The sequence below is a fragment of the Acinonyx jubatus genome, chromosome D1 (genome assembly GCF_027475565.1).
Source record: "Acinonyx jubatus isolate Ajub_Pintada_27869175 chromosome D1, VMU_Ajub_asm_v1.0, whole genome shotgun sequence".
Taxonomy (NCBI): domain Eukaryota; kingdom Metazoa; phylum Chordata; class Mammalia; order Carnivora; family Felidae; genus Acinonyx; species Acinonyx jubatus.
In genome coordinates this window covers 44,976,671-44,999,451 of record NC_069390.1, presented here as the reverse complement: position 1 = coordinate 44,999,451, position 22,781 = coordinate 44,976,671, and the positions used below count along the sequence as shown (strand labels likewise).

At 51.1% G+C, this 22,781-nt stretch overlaps 1 protein-coding gene across 20 annotated transcripts in view; it reads left to right on the top strand.

Annotated features, from left to right (window-relative positions):
• The window catches only part of BMAL1 (basic helix-loop-helix ARNT like 1), a 107,274-nt gene that overhangs the window by 67,264 nt on the left and 17,229 nt on the right, over positions 1-22,781 (top strand). For 10 of the 20 annotated variants that reach the window (XM_053203470.1, XM_053203464.1, XM_053203467.1 and 7 more), the window contains 10 exons: positions 5,578-5,706; positions 8,614-8,735; positions 9,404-9,556; positions 10,114-10,134; positions 11,815-11,853; positions 12,177-12,218; positions 13,752-13,909; positions 15,525-15,604; positions 19,951-20,043; positions 21,185-21,302. In XM_053203470.1, the coding sequence (XP_053059445.1) occupies positions 9,417-9,556; positions 10,114-10,134; positions 11,815-11,853; positions 12,177-12,218; positions 13,752-13,909; positions 15,525-15,604; positions 19,951-20,043; positions 21,185-21,302 (691 nt within the window). In that variant the 5' untranslated portion in view covers positions 5,578-5,706; positions 8,614-8,735; positions 9,404-9,416. Of the gene's footprint in view, positions 1-5,577; positions 5,707-8,613; positions 8,736-9,403; positions 9,557-10,113; positions 10,135-10,156; positions 10,423-10,442; positions 11,173-11,814; positions 11,854-12,176; positions 12,219-13,751; positions 13,910-15,524; positions 15,605-19,950; positions 20,044-21,184; positions 21,303-22,781 lie in introns of those variants that run through there. The other 10 variants (XM_027073093.2, XM_027073095.2, XM_027073094.2 and 7 more) reach the window with 5 other exon arrangements.

Sequence of the window (22,781 nt, the reverse complement as noted above, 5' to 3'; positions counted from 1 at the left end):
TTATTCTATACAGTAAAAAAAAGAAGAAGAAAGGTTCTTCTTCCTAGACTTCAGTAATAGACTTGGCGAAGGTCTAAGAAGGCATCTCTTTTATCATTCATTCAGCAAACATTTACTAAGCACTTGTGCTGGGCGAGGTGCGTGCTCTGTCTCGTGACTCTTCATGAAATCTCTGAATCCCACTAAGGGCCCCCAGTAGCCCCTGGAGACTGGGATGTTGTAGGTTCTGCTCCATTGATCGTGTTGAAGACTTCTTCCACAAGAACCAGCCTTGTGTTCATTCACAGAATTCCCCAGGACTTACAAATCCTGCCCCCGTGAGACCCTCTCAACTGGCCCTCCAAGCCCTGTGCTTCCAAACGCAGCCTCCTTGATTTGTGCTTGATTCCGGGATTCCCAAGCATCTAGAGCTACCAGCAGGATTGTCCACAGGTGCCACAGACAGGGATCCCCTGGCCCCTGACAGCCACGGTCAGTGCTTTTTCCCCAGCTCAGAACAGACTTCCAACAGCCCGGTCCACCAGGCAAGCATCTGCAGCCCCTAATTCAAGTCTCACCGCCACCCTGGTTCCTTCTCCTTCCCTCACCGACACCACACACACACACACACACACACACACACACACACACACACACACACACACACACACACACACACACCAGCCCCTAAACTGTCTTTCCTCCTCCATTCTGCTCCTGTCCCTTACGTTTGCCTCACAGCTAGGGAAGAAAGGCCCTCCTTCCTCAAGACACTTGACTGCCACCTGCTGGAAGTTTGTCATAACGGCTCCGCAGATCTCTGACACTTACCACGGCAGAGGCACATCCCGGACTTGTGCTGTTTGTGCAAGTGTAAGCCTGGCTCCGCCCCTTGCAGCGAGCATGCGGTCATGTCTTTATTTAGATCCTGTCTCTCCAACTCGATTGAGGGGATCTTGAACATTAAGACTGCTGATTCCTCCCTGTGTCCCCGGTGCCCTAGGGGCTAGACAAATCCTCGCTGAATGACCCCGATGCAAACACCTGTTACCTTAGGCTCAAAGCACCTGGCCTTACTGGACGAACATTCTCTAAATGCATCTGTTGCAAAGCAAGGCAACTGAACTCCCCACAGGCTGTCATAGGGACCATGGAGGGCCCAGGGACTTGCAGAGGAGACAGAGCCCCTCCAGCCTCTTGCCTCTGCTCAGAGACCACCACCACCTGAACGGACTAGAGCAGCTCCTCATCCATTCCCTCAGTAAACTTGGAGCCAGGCCCCGGCACCACATCGTGGAGAACGTGGAGGATGGGAACAAGGGCCACCTGCCATGGCCCTCTAGGGTTGGTCGGGGTGGGGGGGGGGGGTAGGCAGGGAGGGAAAGTACTTCTGGAACACCTCTATGCCCAGGACAGGCCCCTGAAGGTTGTGGGATACAGAGATGGCCATGCAGGGGCCCTTACTGGAAGGCTTGGGGTTTTGAGGAAGCAAATCAGTAAGCATACAGCTAGTAGGGTAATCGAGGATGCCGATTCCCTAGCGTCCATATTTTCCTAAGCCACGCCCTCTTATTAAGCCACGCCATCAAACACTGCCACCCTAGTGACCTACTGGGGATTCACAACGTGGCTTAACGGAGCACCGTCAGCTGTCACACCTGAGGGTAGGGGCAGGCCGGGGCAGGTGTTCACTGAGGTCCCGTTTTAAAAGGGGGAAGCACTCTCTTCTTTCACAAAGCTTGTTGCCTCAGAGCCCTTAGGCCCGGCATTGCTCAGGTCCCATAAACCTCCCTGACAGATACCCCTCCCTGGTCGGTCTGTCCGGAGGATACACTTCCCAGCCAGTGTGAGGGCTGGACATTTCCTTCTCTGCCCTGGCTGCCAGGAAGCCCAGAGACAAACCTATTGGTTCAGGTTCTGTAGCTGTCTTGAACTAGGATTGCCTTTTCTTACTTCCCCTCATGCCTGCTCCAGGAATGCTTGGATTGGGGCTGGGGGTGGTTTTGGAGACGGGACTGGCAGTGGTGTGGTAGTCAGAAGACCCAGCATGGAGCCGGGCACACTTGGGCTTCCATCCCCACCTGCCAGCTGCGTTATCTTAAGCAAGTTAGCTTTGCCTCCTCCATCCTCACCTGGAAAATGGGGATAATGACCACAATTAACGGATGGGTTATTGTGAAGATGAAACTAGTCCAGTGTGAACATCCCTGTCCCTTCCCTCCTCCCAGATCAGGGGATCCGTCAGTGGCTCCAGGATCCCGTCTGTGCTTCCTTCATCCTGCCTGTGTCGGTCTGCTTCGGATGGGTGAGAGATGCAGCGGTAGGAACTAGGTGACCAACTGTCCTGGTTTGTGGGGGACACGGGTTTTCTGGGAGGCAGGACTTGCGGTGCTAAAGTGGGAAGGTCTGAGGCAAACAGAAGAGTTGGTCTCCCTAGTGACACCCAGCCTCAGCCTCTCAGTGGCTCCCAGTAGCAAAGCTTTATTTCTTCCTCGTGCCTCTATCCATCCGGGACCTCCGCGAAAGGAGGAGCCTCACTCCGGGAAATTCCTGCTCTCGGCACAAAGGAACACGTGGTAAAGCTTCTTTTAGAAAGTTGAGGCCGTCCCTTCCGCTGGCATTCATCCATCAAGGAGAATCACGTGGCAGGGCCAACACTGCACACTGTCCTCACAGGGAGGGGAGGCTAACAGTTGGAACCATAATGCAAGCTACACGCCCCTTCCCCTTCTTGTAGCATGTTGGGGTACTGGGTCAAGGAGGAGGGAAAGCAGAGAGAGATGCCTGGTCTGCGATCGGTGGTCTTCAGTGTGGTCATCCTCCTGTAGATGACATGGGTGGGTTTCTCATCCTCTCGTTGATGACCCGTGTGGGTTTCTCCGGCTTTCGGCTCACCCTGCTCTGCTCAGAGGAGCGGCTGTGTCTGCTTTTGGTGCCTAATAGTGGTTGACACCCTCACCCTTCTCAGCTGCCGAGGTCCTCTGCAGGGGCTAGCCAGGGCTGGGACTCCCCTTCCAGCCCCGTGCTCCTTTGTATGGAGCCCCTGAGATTCTTCTTCCTGAGCTCCAAGGAGCACGAGGGGATTGAGGGGCTACTGAGGGTACCATCAAGCTCTCCCCAAGCACACTGCACAAGTCTCTTTGTGCCTTGCTTCCTCTGACATCCGGTGAGCCTCCCCCTCCTTTGGAAGTCTCCAGCTCAGAAGTGGACACACATGGGGTCCCCGATTCCAGGCCAGGCTCCCCCAAGAGTGTCTTTGCCATGTGTGACTTCGATGGCAGCACCAGGGCTGGCCCGGAGCCCCCCCCTAGCAAGGACCCCTCTCACAGTTACCTGTTGTCTCTTGGAGCTCCCTCCCGGGGCTCAGTTCTCCGTCGGAAGAAATCAGCACAGAAAGAGGGGTTTTCTTTTGTTGTTTCATTCATTGTCTTACACCTAAGAACACCTTCTTGGAGAGAAGACAGCTTTCCAAAAATACTTGTCACAGCTGATTCAAGCTTACTTACTTTGTCCAAGCATACAGGAAAGGCCTTTCTGATTTTTGTTTTGCAAAATATAGTGCCAGCATTTGTGGGAGCATTCATTATTTCTATAAAGGAAATTTGAGTATTGGAACAACTGATCCAGATAAGAAATTTCATATGGCCTTTGGTATTGAGAGCCTTCATCTAAGTTTCGGAGAAGTGAGGGAAAGAGAGTGAGGTGCGGTACCCAGGGGACTCCCTAATAGTGAGATCACGGAGGCGGGGCAGAGAGTGGAGGGGCCACAGGTGTGAAGAGAAGGGTCAGCGCAGCATGGGCCGAGCCAAAAGGCCTCTTGGGGGAGCCAGAAATGCCTTCAACCTGAAGGCACTTGAAAGGAGAGCCGTTCACCAGGTGACCAATTAGTAAAGGGCAAAGCAGTGTGGGCCAGTGGAGGTCACGTGCTCTTGAGACCTTAAGTGCCTAGAGCTTTAGGCATCAGATGGGGAGGGCTGGGCGGGGCAGGAAATGCAAGCAAGCAAGCAAGCAAGCAAGCAAGCAAGCAAGCAACCAACCAACCAACCAACCAACCAACCAACCAACCTGTTGTGGAGGTTTGATGTTTCCTGGTAGGGAGTTTCTGGAAGGCTTGGGGCAGGGCAGGGGAGGAGCTACTGAAGTGTTTTAAATAAGGGGGGGATCCTATCTGTGACCACAGTATGGAGGGCCCAGGCTGGGGAGGAGAATGGCATGGAGGGAGGCAGTGGCCCATCTGTCAGAGGGCAAGCGGGGTGAGGGAAGGAGGGAATGCCCAGGGTGGGTCCTCATCTGGGGGCTGGAGGAGAGCGTGGGACCCATGTGGGGAATCAGACCGAGCCCAGGGAGGGAGCTCCAAGAGACAACAGGTAACTGTGAGAGGGGTCCTTGCAAAGGTGGGGGGGCTCCGGACGAGCCCTGGTGCCGCCATCCGAGTCACGCGTGGTGAAGACACTCTTGGAGGGTAAGTGCTTGGGCAGCACTGCCCTGGGGACTTGGTGTCCATGGGCTGTTCAGCTGAGGCTTAGGGACTAGAACCCCAAAATCCTGTCCTGCTGTTTGCACATGTCCAGACTGTGGCTACCCGGGTCAGTGAGGGTGTCTGAATCAGACCGCACAGAAGCTTAAGTCAAGAGGACAAAAGCAGCCCTATTTCTGGACGTTCAAGACCAAGGTATTCAGAGGCTGCAAGAAGTAGCCAGCAGACTGTGAAACCCCAGAATTTTTGCTTCAGAAAGGTCAGGAAAGGCCCACTCAAGACCTGATGTTGCTGTCTCAAGAAAGGGAATGGGAAGGCAGGTGTGGCCCTCTTCCTTTAGAGCCAGTTCCTTCTAGACGCAGGGACCACAGGCCGGAGAGGAGACCCGTCTCCTGCCAGTGGAAGGGCAGGGCGGCAGGCCATTTGATAACACAAGCACCTTCTCCGAATTGCCTTTCCCCTTAGCTCTAGGTGCCCAGACTCTGTACATGAACTTCCTGGGCATTTCCTATAAACCTCTTACCTTGCCTCTAGCAGTCTCAGATATGGCCCTGTGCGCACGTGCTTTGGCTTAGTGTTTCCTGAAGGCCTGTTTTCTGTTGTTCCTTGTCTGCGCTCGGACGGCTCTTCACCTGGGAGAGAGCGGAGGCAGTCCTCAGCGGCGATGGGGCCCCGCGGCTGTGTGACCTGGGCTAGTGTCTTCACGTCTCTCTCTGCCTCAGCCTTCTTATCGGTACAGTGAAGAAAATAGTAGCGTCTACCTCATGGTTGTTTTGGGGTGTAAATAAGTTAATCTACGTGACGCGGTGAGAACAGTGCCTGACACAGAGCCAGTAGGAGAAACGAAAAGTACAGCTAATCTTCTTTCTCTTAAAGGCACATCCAGGAATCCATGTTTAATCACTTAAAAAGCATTGTTTTTCGTAGAAAAATCTCGCCTGCCAGCTTCCTTCATGTGTCCGCAGTTGGGTTTAATAGGCAGCTGGAGGCTGCGATTGTGAGCCTCTGACCAGGAGTCGGGAGCTAGCTCCCCCGTGTCCCTTAGCCAACAGGAGATCGTTCGGTTTATCTTCCCCCAAGTGACCTGGCTGGGTGTTCTTTTCTTGTGGGCCCCACTGTAGGTTTCCGGAAGAAGTTGACTGCCCGAAAGGAAACTGCAAAACATGAAAATCGCTTTGAGGTGACCGATAAGCCCCGTGGCCCCTTGCTTCTCCCGCAGTGGATCTGAGCTTTAAGAACTCTAACTTCAGGTAATAAATCACCTCCCCAACCCCCCACCTGCTGTCATTGGCAGTTCCCATGGGAGTTCTTTCTAGGAAGGGTGCTTTCTCCCGGGAGCCCTGGAACTTGGAATAGTCCACCTCAGGCTGTCATCTGGCTGTTCACAAAGAGACAGTGGGGGCTAGACGTGGCACCCCGCAACTGACCCGCAGCCCAGAGGGTCGCTGAGACCCCGAGGGTAGGACTCTACTCCTCCTTGGTCTCCTTCTCCTACTGTCAGTAATCATGAGGATTATCATGGCAGCCACCGTTGATCTGATTAAACGATTATAACCTGCTTCTCAAGGAATACATTGGAATAACCGGGGAATTCTGAAGATGAAAAGTAGTAAGAGGGAGAAGATTTTATTCTACCCAATATTAAAATATAAAGCCACAATAGCATAGGACTGGACTGGAAGTAACTAGGTCAAAGGAACGGAATAGGACAATAAACCAATAAAGGTGGCCTTTCAAATGATGGGTAACAGAAGGTCTGGTAAATGGTGTTGGCACAGTTATCTATCCATTGGATGGAAATAAGTTTCCAACCGTAAGTAGTGTATCAAAAATAATTTCCAAATGGATAAAGAGCTAAATAAAGTTACAAAAATATCAGTAAAGAGAGCATTTGTATTTTGGGGCTGAGAAAAGGCTTTTTTTTTTTTTTTAATGTTACTTTTAACTGTGCCTACAAATACTGTAAGCAAAGTTAGAAGGTCAAAAGGGGGCTGATATTTATGACATCTATGACATGCAAGAATGAATATTCCTAACATACAAACTTATTCATTCAACATCTATTGAGTTTTTTTTTTATTTTTTTTTAATTTTATTGTTTATTTTTGAGAGAGAGAGAAAGAGAGCTCAATTGGGGGTGGGACAGAGAGAGATAGAGGGAGACACAGAATCGGAAGCAGGCTCCAGGCTCCGAGCTGTCAGCACGGAGCCTGACTCAGGGCTCGAACCCACCAACCATGAGATCATGACCTGAGCTGAAGTCGAACGCTTAACCGACTGAGTCACCCAGGCGCCCCTATTTATTGAGTTTTATGCTAGAGAGTGTTCTAGGCTACTAGGGTGTAAGCTGTGAACTAAACCAAATCATTGCCTTCTGACGCTTCTAGTCTAATGGAAAGGAAGCTAGTAAATAGATTATTGATAAGGATTGTGGGTAAAGATGAAGCAGGGTGGGGCGGTTAGAGGGGATTGGTGCTGCTGTGGACATTCAGGGAAGCTTCGCTGCCAAAGTGACATTTGAGCAGAAATAGAAAAGAGAATGGGGGAAAAGTGGTTGGATTTGGATTTTTTAAAAAAGGTTAGCTGATGGGATTTTCTAATGGATCTGGTGCAGGCTGTGAAAGGAAGCAAGGAGTTGGGATGATTTCTAGGTTTGGGGCCTGAGCATTGAGAAGGATGGAAGTACCATTGATGTGAGCATCACGAGGGGGCCTGGCTTGGGGAGGACCAGGGATTTGGTTTGGATACTTGAGTTTGAGGTCTCTGTTGTCTATTCAAAGGGAGACATCCGGGAAACAGTCGTATAACTTTGGAATTCAGGAGATGTCCAGGCTTCGAGGTATATATTTGGGAGTTCTCCTAGCGTGGGTCATATTTAAAGCAATGAAAATACACAGACCTCTTAGGGAGTGGGTATAAACACAGGAAGTGTGATGACATTCGCAGGACCCCAATGTAGGGGTGAGAGAGGAGGAGGGACCAACAAAAGACCCCATCAGGGGACAGGTGCCCCAGTGAAGTGGAAGGGGACAATGAGAAGGTGGCCTCCCCAAAGCCAAGAGCCAATGAGGAGGGGCAGATCAGCTCCAGCAGGTGTTGGGATGGGGCACTTAAGGAATGTAGGACCAGCCACTGGATTTAGCAACGAGGAAGTCACTGGGGAACCTAACGGGGGCTGTCTTACTGGAATGATGGGTACAAAAGCCCAATTTGAGTTGGTTTATAGCAAGTAAAAGGAAAGGAATTGGAAACTGAGAAATGAGGTAGGGACTAGAAGGGCGTAGAGTTCAACAAAGCGTTTGTTTTTTTCCTCAAGAGGAGAGTTGTTGTGTGTTTTTATCCAAAGGAGAGTGATCCAGTAGAGGGGGGAAAGTGGATGGTGCAGGGTCGGAGGCAGGGGGAGACTTCGGGAGTGCTGGTCTTCAGTAGTGAGAGAGGATGGAGTCCGCACCCCTCGGGGGCAGAGGGTCCTAAACAGCAGCTTGTAGGTGGGCCGTAGATGTGCTCACTTTTCACAGTGAAGTAGAGCAGAAAGTATCAGCTGAGAGTACGGATGGGGACAAAAGAGCAGGTGTAATGTTCCCAGGAGTGGAGCAGGGGATTCCAGGGCCACCGGCAGCACTGGCGTCAGTGGTGAGAGGTCGTGGATTGAAAGTGAGGGCAGCTAGTTCATTGTGTGCTTTCCTTCCAGCAGGTTCAGGTGTCCAGGTGAACATGAGTTAGGAGGCCCGTCCGTACTGAAGAAAATACGGTAGAAAAGCAGGACATGAGTGGGCACAAAGGAAACCAGAGAAATGCCTATAAACATAGGGACACCATCCGTAATCATTTAAAAATGCAAGTAAAAACCAATGGGGATTTGTTTTTCTTCAGATTGACAGGCACTCTTGTTGGGGATATAAATTACTGGAGCTCTGCTGAAGCACGGTGTTCTAGAATGTATCCAGACATACTATGTGCGGTCCCTTCTGTCATGCTTTTAGACATTTGTCCTAAGAGATCATAGCTCAGCTGCCTGGGGATAGAGCACAAAGATGTTCCCTCCAGCAGTGGCCCCGCAAGGGAAAAGCTGGCCCACTCCTAACCCTGGTGCACTAATCTGTGGCCGTGACCGTCGTCTTGGAAACGGCCTCACAGTCTCCCCTCTTGCTTTGCAGATGAAGCAACTTGAGCCCAGGGAGAGGGAGTGAGCGCCCGGGTCACGTGGTGTGGAGCTCGGCCCGTCCGCGGGCAGTGCGCGGCCCTCTCAACTCGGCTTGGACTTGGAGTCCCTCGCAAGGTACTTGTCAGCCTCTCTTCTGGGCTGGCTGACTCCACGCTTTTGAAATGTGAATTCTCAAGGTGTTTTGCAAAGTTTTCTACAAGGTCTCTATGTCCTCATGCAGCTTTTCCTTGCAGGGGATGTGGGGTACCACAGACAGCCGGGAAAGACGGGACAGATTTTTGCCTGGCCCGGTGATAGGGAGGGACCATATTTTTCTGGCTCCCAAGAGAGACTTCAAGTCTGAGAAAGGGTATTTTCTGCTTTCCCCTCACTTTTTCAAAATTTGTAACAAAAATAAAAAGATAACTAGGGAATCCTGTTTGCTTTATGGATTGGAAGAAAATCGAACCGTCAGGGGATAGCAGGTCCCCTCCGAGGTCGGAGCACTGGGCGACAACTCGTAGCGTGTTGGGTTCTGCCGTAGCACGGGAGAAGCCACCCGGTTTCTCTGAGCTTTGTGTCTTCACCAGAACAGTGAGCAGGTGAACCTAAATGCTCGGCCATAACTCGTGAAGTCTGAACGACGCTCTTTCCTTTCTGCCACGTCCCTGTTCCAGCTGGCTGGGTGGCAGCGGTGTCAGTGCAATACACAAGTACCCGGCCCTCCACCAGACCACCCTGGCCCGCCACCGCGTGAGAAGAGCACGTGGCAACAAACGCGCCTTTGTGCCTCCTTGTGCTAGGTCCCGACCTCCAATGGCCGACCAGAGAATGGACATTTCTTCAACAATCAGTGACTTCATGTCCCCGGGCACCACCGACCTCCTCTCCAGCCCCCTGGGCCCCGGCGGCACGGATTGCAACCGCAAGCGGAAAGGCAGCTCCACCGACTACCAGTAAGCCCTTCAGGGTTCATGTTCCTCTGGCCAAACCTGGTGTCCGTTCCCGGAACATCGAGGGGCCATCTACCATTCCTCCCGGAAGAAGGGGTCCTCTTGGTGCAAAGGGATGGAAATGAAAGAGCCAAGTCTAGGTGGCCGCACGATTGGCTTTTTTTTTTTTTTCTTTCTTTCTCTTCCCCGTGGATTGTCAGCAGGAGGCAGCCTCCAGCACTGCTGAGGCACTTACAAACCCCCTCCTGTCCCCACACTGTTCCACGTCAAGGGAAAAGGAAGAACCTTAAAGCCGAGTTAGGTCTTTTACCCCTTCCTTCATCATCCTTGGCTCCTTTGAGCAAGCTGGCTAAGCCTATGGATGTAATCTCGGTGATCTCAAAGAGAACTTTGCCGGAGGGCCTCTCTCGGAGGAAGACCTCAGCCGCTTCATTGTGTTTGTAGAAGGAATAAGTACAGGTCCTCTCCCAAAACACTGTAGGAACACTGATACTGTCCTGAAACATTATTTAAATTAGTATGTACCTGTTATATTAAATAGTATTTTTGTTTGTTTTTAGACTTGATGACTTTTCTTTTGAGTAAGTAAATTTGCACACTTCCAGTCGACTCTTCTCTATCTGTACAAACCCCCAGGCAGTAGGGTGCTGCGTAGAACACTCAAAGGCACGTTTTGTTTTGTTGAGGCAACTGCGTGGAATCTCATCCAAATGTCCACTTAAGAGGTTTTCTTTTGTTTAATGAGGGAAAATCTCCAAGGAGGTGTCTCCCCTACAGCAGATGTCCTTTCTGCTGAAGTTCACAGGTCGAATTTGGGGAGCACAGTGGCTGAAGGTCAGATGCCCACTAGGAGGTGCTATGATTAATATGTAAGTGACCCCAGATGATTGAGCAAGCAACTGCCCAGGGGATGGAGAGTGGGTGTTGAGTACGGAGAGGGTGTAGTCACTCCCAGCAGGGAGGCCAGGAGACGCTCTCCAGGGACCACTTGTCTTAAGGCAAGTGCTGATAGAGTCACTGGTGCCTTCTAAGACTTCTGCTCTCTCAACCTGTGGTTTCCAACCTTGTCCCCACCCGAGACCTCCAGGTTTCCCTCATGCACCCTGTTTGCAAATCTTCGATGATTCATGGAGACCCCATTAGGCACCCATGATCCCTTTCCCTGTAATTTGAATGTGCTAAAGTCTGATCGGTCAGGCGGAGCTCTCTTCACCTGGGATGATCATCTGGGCCTCCATGACCACACATGAGTCTAGACAAAAAGGGAGGGGGAGTTTTCGTTTTGCTCCGTGGCCTGAATGATTGCTTCTGAGCTTTAGGACTAGCTACAGAAACTCCCTGCCCATGAGGAAATCAAGGGCTCCTGGTTGGACCACTGTTCTAGAATGCCCACAGTGTGATTCAGTGCCCCTGGGAAAGTTGTTTTTGCCCTTGAGACTACATTGTTTGAAGGGCCACATCCCTCTGTTCTTAATAGGATACAAGAAAAAGAGAAGCTCAGGTGTTCGTCAGTGCCCTCCTGGTAAACTTAGGGGCTGGAGAAGGGTGTGAGCTCACCCCAGGAGGATTTGGAACTCCTTCCTTGGAGGATTTCCATCTGTTTTCTACCGAACCACAAGGTGCCCTGAAACTTGGATCTCTGGAGTCTCTGAAAGGGAGGTAGATCCCTGCTGGTGACCCAGGACCCTCAGCCCCACTCCTGCCCTATATCCCAGCTTCTCGGACCTGGGGGTTCCCCACCTTGCTGAGAACCAGAACATTGGGTAGCAGTGCCTTTGAAAAGCTGCCTGAGGGCTCTGCTCAGTGCTTCTTTGTGGGTACTTTGGTTTCCCCCTCTTCACCTCACCACCACCCCCAAATATATATGTATGCACACGTATATTTGAGGCTTGGTATGTTTTGCAAATGAATGAACTCCATTTATCCAGAACGATGAGGGGAAGGAGGTAGTATAGTTATTTGGATACTCTGATTAAGAATTTCCATAATGCTGTGTATTCCCGATGTTCAAAATATGTTGTAAAAGATGTTGACATGCAAACTCTTCTGAGACTACACCTAACTTTTGCTTGATACTCTGGAGAAGCGGTCCTTGTGTAGTAGGTTCAAGTTGTCTTTGTTGGACTCTAAGTCGATAGTCAACACTGGCTGTTTGAGCTTTCTGATTACTTAGTTTCTGGATAAATGAGAGCCTTCTATATTATAAGAAACAGTTTTGTATGTCTTTGTTAACAAATAGTTATGTTCTCTCATTTTTTCAGAGAAAGCATGGACACGGACAAAGATGACCCTCACGGAAGGTACCATGAACCTAGTCATGAACTTCATCCTTTATAGCCATTTTCTTTATATAATTACATGTTGTGTTAGTTGGTGTGGGTTTCACCCATGTCCTCAATTGGGGATAAACTAGGAGCCTCTGAGCCTGGGAGCTCAAGATGGTCTCCGCAGCCCCCAGCCCCCCAGAGTGGCTAACAGCCAAGAGCCCTCGTGTGTTGAGAGAGATGAGCAGGATTAAGCAGGGAAATGAATTCAACTGGGAAGAAAACAGAGCTGTATAACTTTGCCATTAGTCTCCCAGGGATTGTGTTTTATCTTTTGTTTTTTCTTCCCCCACCTCCAGGTTAGAATATACAGAGCACCAAGGAAGGATCAAAAATGCAAGGTAGGGGCACCTGGGTGGTTCAGTCGGTTAAGCATCTGGCTCCTGATTTCAGCTCAGGTCACGATCTCCTGGTTTGTGGGTTCAAGCCCCATATCAGTGCAGAGCCTCCTTGGGATTTTATCTCCTCCTCTCTCTGCCCCTCCCCTGCTTGCTATCTCTCTCTCAAAATAAATAAAAATAAACTTAAAAACCAAAAAGTATTTAAAAACAAAACCCAAAACAAGGTAAGCATGGACCCTCTTTCTCCCTGTAAACTGTCCTGGTTCTGGGCCCTCTGAGGACCGCCGAGGCGGCTCTGTGTCTGGTCCCTGTCCGTCTAAGCATCCTTTAGGAGATGTGGAAGGGGGTGGGGGCCTTGGCTTGATGTGACTGCCTGCCCCTTGCCCTCTCCATACTTCACTCCTGGCTCTCGAAGTGCGTTTCACCTGAAGGGGACTTGGGAAGTAGCAGGAAGTCCATTAAGGCTGAAGCTTTTCCTCCACCGTCTTCAGCGGGTTGCCCCTTGCTGACCGGAGGGCCCTCCCAAAGAGACCGGGCCCAGTGACTCTGCTCTTGGGCCTTGCCCCGCGAAGCAGCCAGTGTTGCACCGCAAGGCCAGGCGTGGGGGCTGCCTGCTCCCTCGAGGAGGTTCTCTAATTCGGTCCTTTGTGCCGTTAGCCATGCTCGCTGACCCCATCCGTGTGGGCCCTCCGCTCTCCTGCAGTAGCCCCGGGGCCATCCGAGGCTGTGTCACGACACAGAATCGGAGCTGCAGAATTGCACTCACCCGAGACTGGTAGCTTTCCCCTCTCAGCCCAGCCTTGGTGGGAGGTTCTGCTTGGTGGCCCCGTTGCTCTGGCAGCGAACTCTATTTCCACTGCTGATGTGCCTCCATGGGGGACAGTCCCAAACGGCAGGGGTAAGCCAGTCAGGGAAAGCGTGTGTGCCCGTGAATGCGCCCTCCTGCCTCGGCAGGCAGCAACTCCCGGGAGGTGGGAGTGTGACAGCCTTCAGAGGAAGCTCCTGGGACAGATGTGGCATCTGCTGTATCTTGGTGGGGTCATCGTCGGTCCAAAGATGGCAGCGTCCTTTACCTGGTGACTCGGTCAGTGAGTCTCTGACAGGCCGCACGGTGGGGTCTTCACAGACCCCAGAGATCACCCAGGGACCACAGGATCCCCCCAGTGGCTGTGCTGGAGGCTTTGCTCTTTGCACCCCCCACCTCCCTTCGCTTTCCTTCTACACCCGTCTTAGAATCCAACTTGACCAAGACTAAGAGGAAAAGAAATGAGAAATGAGCAGTACAGTTAACTCTGAGAAGACATTTCTTTATGTCTCTGAATATGAGTTAAGCACAAAAAATAGTAATACTGACCTGGCAGTGAAACCACTTTTCTGGTGACTTCAGTAGAAAAGTCTAGTTCAAAACACTGTACAAATTCTAAAGGTGCCCCAGTCCAGCGAATGTCGAAAGCAGTTCTAACTTATTTTTGTCATCGCTTCCGTGAGGCTCGTTTTCATTTTATAGAAATCATTTTTCCTGTTGTTGTTCAGGGAAGCTCACAGCCAGATTGAAAAGAGGCGTCGGGACAAAATGAACAGTTTTATTGACGAATTGGCGTCTTTGGTACCTACGTGCAATGCCATGTCCAGGAAATTAGATAAGCTCACTGTGCTAAGGATGGCTGTTCAGCACATGAAAACATTACGAGGTGAGACCCGGGGCTTTATTCTTCATGCCTTTGCCCAGAAACTTTAGCACCCTGGCCTAGGATGTTCCCGAGTCCCCAAGGCACTGTCAGTCGTTGGCCAATGTGTAGCCTTGAGTAACAGGCGTGTAATTTCCAGCAATAGACGTGACGGGTAGAGGCTGTGCTCTGTGCACGTGTCTGCATGTGTACATGATAATCAGGCTACACGCACGTCAAAGAGGGCACTGCTGATGTCCATTTGGCATATGTGTGTGCCTGGACCCCACCCATACAGTGTGACACAGAAAAGTCCGTTTCCGTTTTGAAGAGGAGAATTCATGGCTCCTCTAAAGAGTGAGTCACTGGTTGATGGTTCTTGCTGCGTTTTACTGTCAGGGATGAACACTGATGATATTTTCATGTTCCTGGAATTTTCCCAAGCCAGATAGACTCTTTGTGAGGGAGGCAGAATTTTCCTTCTTCTCTGAATGTGGGGCGGGTGAGAAAACAGGCAGAAATGTGGAAGTGACTTACCCAAACCACAGGAGGAATCTGCGGTGTATCGGGCAACTTCAGCGAATGCTGTTCCTGGCATTTTCCATAGCCAGTCTTGGACTACCGTCTGAGGAAATTTGAAAGCGGGTGCTTAGTCAGACCTGTGACCTGCGTGGTAAAAGACTTGAGTCTTTATGTTTCCACAAAGCCACCAGAAATAAGAAGTGGTCAGTTTTGTCTGACTTCTGAGTGTTATTCAGACATGGCCATGTTATGTCCTGTGCTGTGAGAATGGCATCTAAAGCTTCCTATTAGTGAAGATGATAGAGATTCGATTACTAGAAGCTAAGTCTTATTAAAGCGGAAGGAAACGAGTGACAAACGTCGAGTTACCGTAAAGAACAGGGATGCGGCTCCGTATGTGCCTTGTTGGTTGATCTGAAAATCCCAGACCCATCCTGTCTCCCTCCTTCACTACGGTACTTTGAATGGTTACGGATCTTTTCCATTTTATTGCTTCGCTGTTCTAACCATTCTGCAGATTCCAGGTCCTTCGCTGCTGGCCTTGTTCTCTAAGATGCCAGACTGACGGCCTTTTAAATGTCCCTTTTCCGTGCTAGGGGAGCCAGCGTGGCTCACGGAAGGAGTGCCAAGCTCTGTTGCCTCACCCTGATGAAGAACTCCCACTAGATGCCTTCTACAATGTATTCACTTAGTCAGGGCCTGGCAGACTGGATGATTTCCCAGGCAGGCTGGGAGCGTGGATTTGAGGGACTGCTAGACAACCCATTTAATGTAGATCCTGGGAGGAGGGGACCCTTCCGGGAGCCTCTGTGGGTTGGTTTCCAGAGCTGCCTTCTCTCGTGGAAACAGATTTTTACTTCCGTCTGTTACCTCTTGGCTCCTGTACAGTGACCAGAGCAAACTCGTCAGGTTCCCCGTGGGCAACGGTGGGTTCTGTCTGAAGCCCCCTCTAGCCCCCTGTGTCTGTTGAGGAAAAAGAAGATAAGATTGCAGTCCCGGGTGGTAGGGACTTGGCCACATCCGGAAGGTTGGAGGCAGTGACGTGGAACGAGACATCACCTGAGTAGAAAGGGTACCAACTCTTTCTCTTTCTTTTTTTTTTTTTCCCCTCCCTCAGGTGCCACCAATCCATACACAGAAGCGAACTACAAACCAACTTTTCTGTCAGATGATGAATTGAAACACCTCATTCTCAGGGTATGTTGCAGTGAGGCACTGGTTTTATCCACACTTTGACACATTTCTGAGTGAGGTACCCACGTGTGGGAATTTGATGTCTAAACACCTTTGGAGGCCCACTTCGTCTCCGCCTCTGTCTGTCTGTCTGGACGGTCTTCACATTCCTTCCCTGGGGTCTTTCTCCTCCCCTTCTACTGTTGCTTAGACAAAGCTTGAAGGCCCGGGCTACCTGTGCCTCAGAGGAGGCAGGGTTTTGTTAAAAATGGGTGGTTAAGCATCCCATTCCTGAGTGAAGGTTTTAGAAAGGGGCGGAGACTGATAACAACGGAGAATTTCCCTTCTCACTTAACCGCTAGCACAAAGCTTCCGTGTACATCTTTACAGCAGCATCCCATCAAAGCAACAGGGCTTCCAGAGACTCCTCTGCCCGAGGAGAAGAAATGGGGGAGGTGAGGCTTTCCCCTCTTGACTGAAGCGCTTGCTTCATCTTGCTCGTCTGCAGAGAGGCCATAGAGGTGGTGCCGTGCAGCATTAGGTCTGCCTCTGGCGAGAGTGAGATCCACTTGGAAACTGAAGAGAAACAAACTGGATTCGGAAACACGTCCTCTTGCAAACTGTAAAAAGGAAACTAGAAAAATCTCACTGGGAGCGACAGCAGCCTCCAACCCCTCACAGCCAGAGTGGGCCTTGCTTGCTAAGGCCTGACAGCATCTGGGCCCGTTTCTTTGAGCAGGCGTTTGCCAAGCCTTAGGATACAGGCTGCTCCGTCGTCCCCCTCGTTTCCGGCTCTACTTTGCCTTCCAGTCCTCTGTGCATCTGGTCTGTGTGTTCACTCCAGCGTTCTCTATCCGTCCCCTCCTGATAGGTTGTCTGAATTGGAAAGCTTTCCACTGCAAGGAACAGAAGACCTAATGAATAAACAGGGTTGTGTTTCTCAAATGTAGCTGGTCCTGCGGTGGGGCCACGAGGGGTTTGCGCAGTGGTTCAACGAGGGCAGACGGATCAGGCTCTTTCTGTCTTCTCGGACAGCCCTGCTGACCTAGCGTACGGCTTGTTTCCTCAGGGGGGCCGCTAGCCAGAAACCAGGGGCAGGGGAAGGTCCAGGCCAGCTGTCCCTCCTATCGAGAAAGGATATGCCTTCCTGAAAGCTTCATCGTAGATGTCAGCTTCTCCAGGAGATGTTACCTGATCACCCCTAGCTTCAGGCCAAGGATTTAGATTTGTCCAGTCTCCGTGGCAGAGGCCAGCAAGAGAGACGGGGGTTAGGAATTGGCCCGCCATCAGCATTTGCCACACACACTTTGCAGAGCCACATTCGTTGGCTAGATTTTCCTTTAGAGGTGGCACAGAACTTCAGCTGTGGTCTGGTTGGCCTGGGGTGGAATGGTTCTGGTGCGTTCTTTGTCAAAGAGCCATCATAGGAGTGCCACGCTCTGGGAAGCTGTACTACTGTCCCTCCCCGTCTCGTGTGTAGATTCTTGTTCGGCCAGGTGTTCTCCATCCCGTATAGGTGCACTGAGTTCTTTTGAACTTCTCTTTTATTTCTGTCAAAATCTATTTATCGGATGGTCCTACATTGCAGTTTATTGTCCGTGATCCTTTGGAGCCTCTTGTGACTTAATAGATCTGCTAGGCCTGCCTTCTGTGTCTTTCATGCACTAACACAACAGATCCTGTTGAGGCTTTGCTTTACGTGCATGGCACCATTCCAGGTAAATCCAAGTCAGCAGTAAACACATTAGACGGGGGCCAGGGCATCCCCACAAGTTCGGAGTGGCCCTTTGGCCACCACCCTCAGGGCACGGTTACTCAGACACAGATCTGCCCGCCTCTGTCCATCCTTCTTCATGAAGATGTCCTTCTTCTCAGGGGGGGCTTGCTGAATGAAGACGTAAACTTGGCTGCAGCATCTCTGCAGAGACCACCAGGGCTGGCTTCACGGGTGCATAACCTACGCGGCCGCATGTGGCCTGGGGCTTGGCTTAGCGCTCTGCTGTTGGCATCTGGAAGGCCCTCGTTTTTGAACAAGCGCCCTTGCGTTTCCAGTCTGGACTGGCCCCCACAAATTAACGTGGCTGGCCCTGATTGCCATACTCCTAATTTGCTGTTTTTAAGGAAAAAAAAATACACATATAGGTACATGAACACCTATATGTAAAACACGTGAAGTTCATGTTGTATATAACACATCTATATATTTTTCCATATTTATGTATATAATATATATGAATTAGCTCCTTTTGTAATGACAAATGCTTAATAACTTCTCTAAATTTCGTATCCGATGCCCGCGTCATCAGGGCGTGAGACAAGGATTTCAGTGCTGCTTAAGCTAAATGCTTCGTGTTGGCCTTGCCTTTCCTGTGCCTCTGTGCCCAAAGGCATCAGCGTTGATCTGTCTTCCCCGCTGGAACCTTGCTCCCCTCCCTGGCACGTGTCCGTGGCTATGACGTACCACAGAACGCCTGCCCCTTCCAGGAATTCCTGCCCAGGTCCCAGGAATTTGCTTCAGCAGAAGGCAGGGTCCGCTCAGCTGGGGTTTGACACGTTTGGCGGCAGAAGGTGGACTTCTGCTCTTGCTTACCAGTGCAAATCCAGCCGACTGCTTTCTTTATTAAGAGCTTTCAGGATGTCTTCAGCGAAGAGCGTGTCAGGAAGGGGTCAGCCGGATTAGTTTGTAACGTCCGGATCTTCCACCCTTCCCCCCATGTTTTGAAAACCAGGCAGACCCCCCCCAGGGCTTCTGTGTCACCTATAACTGACCCTGTCCTCCCCCCGAGAGTGAGCTGGCCCTCGTCCTCCTATGGCCCGGCCCTGCTGGTGGCCTCCTCCTAGTCTCTGTGCTCGTCTGCTGTCCCCTGGGTCCCGGCTCCTTCCCCTGGTGGCGAAGTGAAAGCCCGAAAGTTTTGAGCCTCCCCTACGCTGGCCTCCGCAGCCCACTCTCTCCCTGGAGGTGCTGAAACCCACTTTGCTCAGGTCAGGGCTTCAGGCCCAGCATTCCCTCCAGGATGTCACAGGCCCCTTTTGTGGCACCTCACTTCCTCAACAAAAAGCCCCAAAGCACTCCTCTTGCTAGGTGTGAGACGGGCTGCCAGGGAAGGCAAAGTTATTAATACCTTATTTTCTGACAGAATGGGGCTTCCAGCAGATGGGGCTGGGACAGGCTCTTCCTCTCCACTGTCGTCCCCTGCCCTGATGTCGTCCCCTGCCAGCACCGAGGGCCAGCTCAGGCAAAGCCCACCCGCAGCTCCCGTCCGGCTGAGCGGCCTCCCTCGTTCTCAGCCGCAGCGATTCGGCCCCTCCTGCTTGCGTCTCCGCGCAGGTGCATGTGCCATTATTGGGCCTCTGGCACATGAATTCATTTCTGAGTTCTTTGAACTCAGTTGCATCCCCAAAGGCCCTTCTGTGGGACAGGGACTAGAGTTTCTCTAGGGTTGGCCAAAGAACAGACCAAGGACTAGTGAACGAAGCAAGATGTTGAATCAGAACTGTAGGGGCGAGCACAGGAGCGGGTATGTGGCCTCCCCAGCCTGGGGTGGGGGGGGGGGGGCCTGTGGGAGCTGGGTAGTTGTCCAGCTGCAGACTCGTGGGTAGGATTCACACACAGGTACACCATGGAGCCTGAGTTCTCGGACACTTTGGTATGTATCCACTTCAGTCCAATAAATAGCATCTTGTCTCCATACCTGCCTTCACTGGGACTTCAGATTTTTGCCTGTATTTAAAGTAAAGAAGAGGTTAAAAGAATGTAGGAGGGAAATTTTGGCTCTGCTTTTTTGTCTCTCTCGGGATATAAGCAGCCCGGCCCTGGATGGAGGAATGATGTCTGAGAGCAGCAGTTCTCAACCCTGTGTACGTTGGAATCCTTTGGGGGCGGGGGTAAAAACAATGCCAGTTACCCAGCGCCTCCCCAGACCCGCAGCATAAAAACCACAAACAAACAAACTGCACACCGCCCCAAATGTTGAGACGGCGCTCTGTAAGTGGAAGTGTCCGAGTTGAGGACAGATGGTGGCCAGGATGTTGGGGAGGGGATTTTGATCTTAAAGTTTCCTTCCAATCCTAGAGTCTGTGATTCTGCACAGAGCGTTACAGTTAAAGCAATAAAATAGGACTTCGCCGGACCTTCATATTCTCCAAGGAGAATTCTTAAAGTGAATTCAGCGTTGAAGACATGACTTCAGCTGGACTGTCCCCTTGTAGTCATTAGATGAGATATGTCTGCCGTGGAGAGAATTTTACGGTCGATGAGCGCAGTTCCGTGCTTTGGTTACGTACCAAAGAAATCCTTATTTGCGATCAGAGTGATTACAGATCGTGTTTCCTAAAGTGTGATAAATTGATTATCCATTTCTCCTGATTAGGCAGCAGATGGATTTTTGTTTGTCGTAGGATGTGACCGAGGGAAGATACTCTTTGTCTCAGAGTCTGTCTTCAAGATCCTCAACTACAGCCAGGTACTGCTCCGGGGTCTGTAGGTGGCGGGCAGCCTCACAGCCGCCAGAGAGGTCACCCCCCCTTTCCAGAATAATTAGAATATACAAGTCGTGTAAAATGCTTGTATTGTAACCCCCAAGCCCAAGGCTTCTTCCAGAAAGTTCTTAACTTCTTCACCGAGAAATGAATTTAAATGTAGGAAAAGCTTTTAGGATTTCCGTGCTTCCCTCACTGGCGGGTTTGACGCTGATCTCCCCAGCAGCTTTATGCTTTATTGGGATGAAATGAACATCCCGTAACTAAAGGGGGCGGGGAGTGGGGGAGGGGCTGCCCAGCAAGGAAAGGCAGATAATCTAATACCAGAGGATAAAAAAAATGGGAATCCACCCACACTGTGTGTGTGATGAGGTGTCCCTTTTTTCGTTCTGCTTAACCTTGGCTTCCCCTAAGAGAAAATGATTGTAATAACCCCTACCTTTTATGATTTGTTCTTTGGATCAGATAAGATAAACATTTATGAAAGTTTCTAGAGCAGCGCTTTTCATCTCTTCTGTCCCTGGAGTTCTTATTCCCCCACCCATTCGTCTATTCACCCACTCACTCATTCACATGCTGGTGTTTGCGTGGAAAGCTGGTAACTGAAGAATCAAAATAACACATAAATTAGAAATTAATGTTTCAGGTCCCCCAGAGTGTCTTGCTCTTTTTGGTCTCAGAGAATAGTGACGAAGGAAGTTTTTATCCTCTCCGCAAAGAATGAGGCTGTCGCGGCACATAGTCTGACACAGCTTGTTTCAGAACGGAAAGGCTTAGAATTAGCACCCACGCCCTGTGTTCCTGCACGGGCATTCGTGGGCCTCAGAAATAAATCGCGGGGAACGCGTTCCGCTGAAAGATTCCTGCCTTGGAGGAGCATGAGCTATTTATATAATTACAAATATAAGTAAGCCCTTCTCTGCTCCTGCGTTATCACAACCAAACTCCCGGTGCCTCATTCCCTGTGTCTATACCTAGGCAAAGCGATTGGACACGTGTACGTGCTCACATTTGAAATGCTTGAAACTCTCATGCTTAGAAATGCAAAATAAAGGCACAGCACTGGTTGGGGAAGTTCTACACCACGTGCTGTTGACTTGCCGGTTTCATGCTTCCTCCCCGCAGAACGATCTGATTGGCCAGAGTTTGTTTGACTACCTGCACCCTAAAGATATCGCCAAAGTGAAGGAGCAGCTCTCCTCCTCGGACACGGCGCCCCGGGAGCGGCTCATAGATGCAAAAAGTGAGTACCGGAGAGGCTGCGGCTGCTTCCTGGGGCCACTCAGACCGCAGCATGTGCCCCGTGGTCTCGGCCTCTGGCCCCCCTCCTCTGCCCTTTATCTGGGTCTCTGGCTAAATGCACTTATCTACATTCCTTTGTGTTTGTTTTGGTTTTGTTGCACGTACATAAAAGAGAAACAACTCAGCGTCCAAATTCACCGAGAGGAACAACAGCTGCTTTGATTCTTTCTGATTTTCAGTCGTTTCCCCCCCAAGAATCTAGAAGTTCACAACTGTATGCTTCTGAGTTTCAAGGGCTCACACCAGTGCGATTTGTTCCCCCCGGAAACATCACCTCTATTTACCTGAGTTACGCATCTGCAGCCTCTTAAGATAAAATTTGACATTTAGATCGAAGATTCTTTGACCAAAGTGGTTGTTCCTCATCAGTTGCGCGCCCCGCCCCGGCTTCCTTCTTGCAGTAGTGGAACTACCGCTCCCATCCTCCCCTAGCTTCCCCCTCCCGTAGCCCTCCTGGGCCTCCGGTGTGAGGCCTGCCCAGTAGCTCTCCTCCCGTCAGTCTCAGTCTCGTGGGAGGCCGCAGACTCTAGCAGTTAAGAGGACGGAGTCTGGAATCACAGTGCTAGGCTCACTTCCTGGCTCCACCATTTCCCCAGCTGTGTGACCATGAGCAAGTTACTTCACCTCTCTGTGCCTCAGCTTCCTGATCTACAAAATAGTACCTGTTTCATCGGGATGTTGTGAGGATTAAATACACGAACGTGCATAAAGCCTGTGGGGCAGTTCCTGGCACGTAGCAGGCCCAGTGTCAGTGTTGCGATGTTGTGGGTCGGCGCAGTCAGGCCCGACCACTTTCCTGCTTCCACACTCTCCACTTCCGTTCCCGGAGGGTGACACCTCCAGAGGAATCTTTAAACCATCCTTGACACTAAGGCGGTCGTCTTCCTAAGAGTTCGGCGCAGCCCCTGCTACCTGTCTGGCCTGGCAAATTTTTTAGTGACGTGAGGAGAAGAAGATGATGACGTTTGGTCCTTGCCTTTAAGGCTCCTACCATAGAGTCAGGGAGAGGAGAAGGTAGACGGCAGCCTGCAGCACAGGTACCGCCGTGGAAGGAGTAGCAGGCCTGGGGAACAGATGATTCATTCTCGTGTGGGCGTGAGGACAGGCAGACCCGAGTAGGTGACGACTGAGGGTTTGAAAGGATGAATTACTGTGTGCCAGGTGAAGAGAGGAACAGAGCAGGGCAAACGTTTCTGGATGGATACAGAGATGTAGCTCCCGCTGTGGAGCGAAACGAGCAGGGGCGGGGGCGGGCCAGGCTGTGTGCATTCGGGAGGAGATCACAGGGCAGGGCGGCCCTGTGGGAGGTGCGGGGGGAGGGGGCAGACCCAGGGGGAGCCCTGGCGGCCCCTCTTCTAGCGGTCGCTCGTTTTCCCCAGACGCGTTCTGGGGACAAGTAGCCGGCGGTCGTGGCAGCATC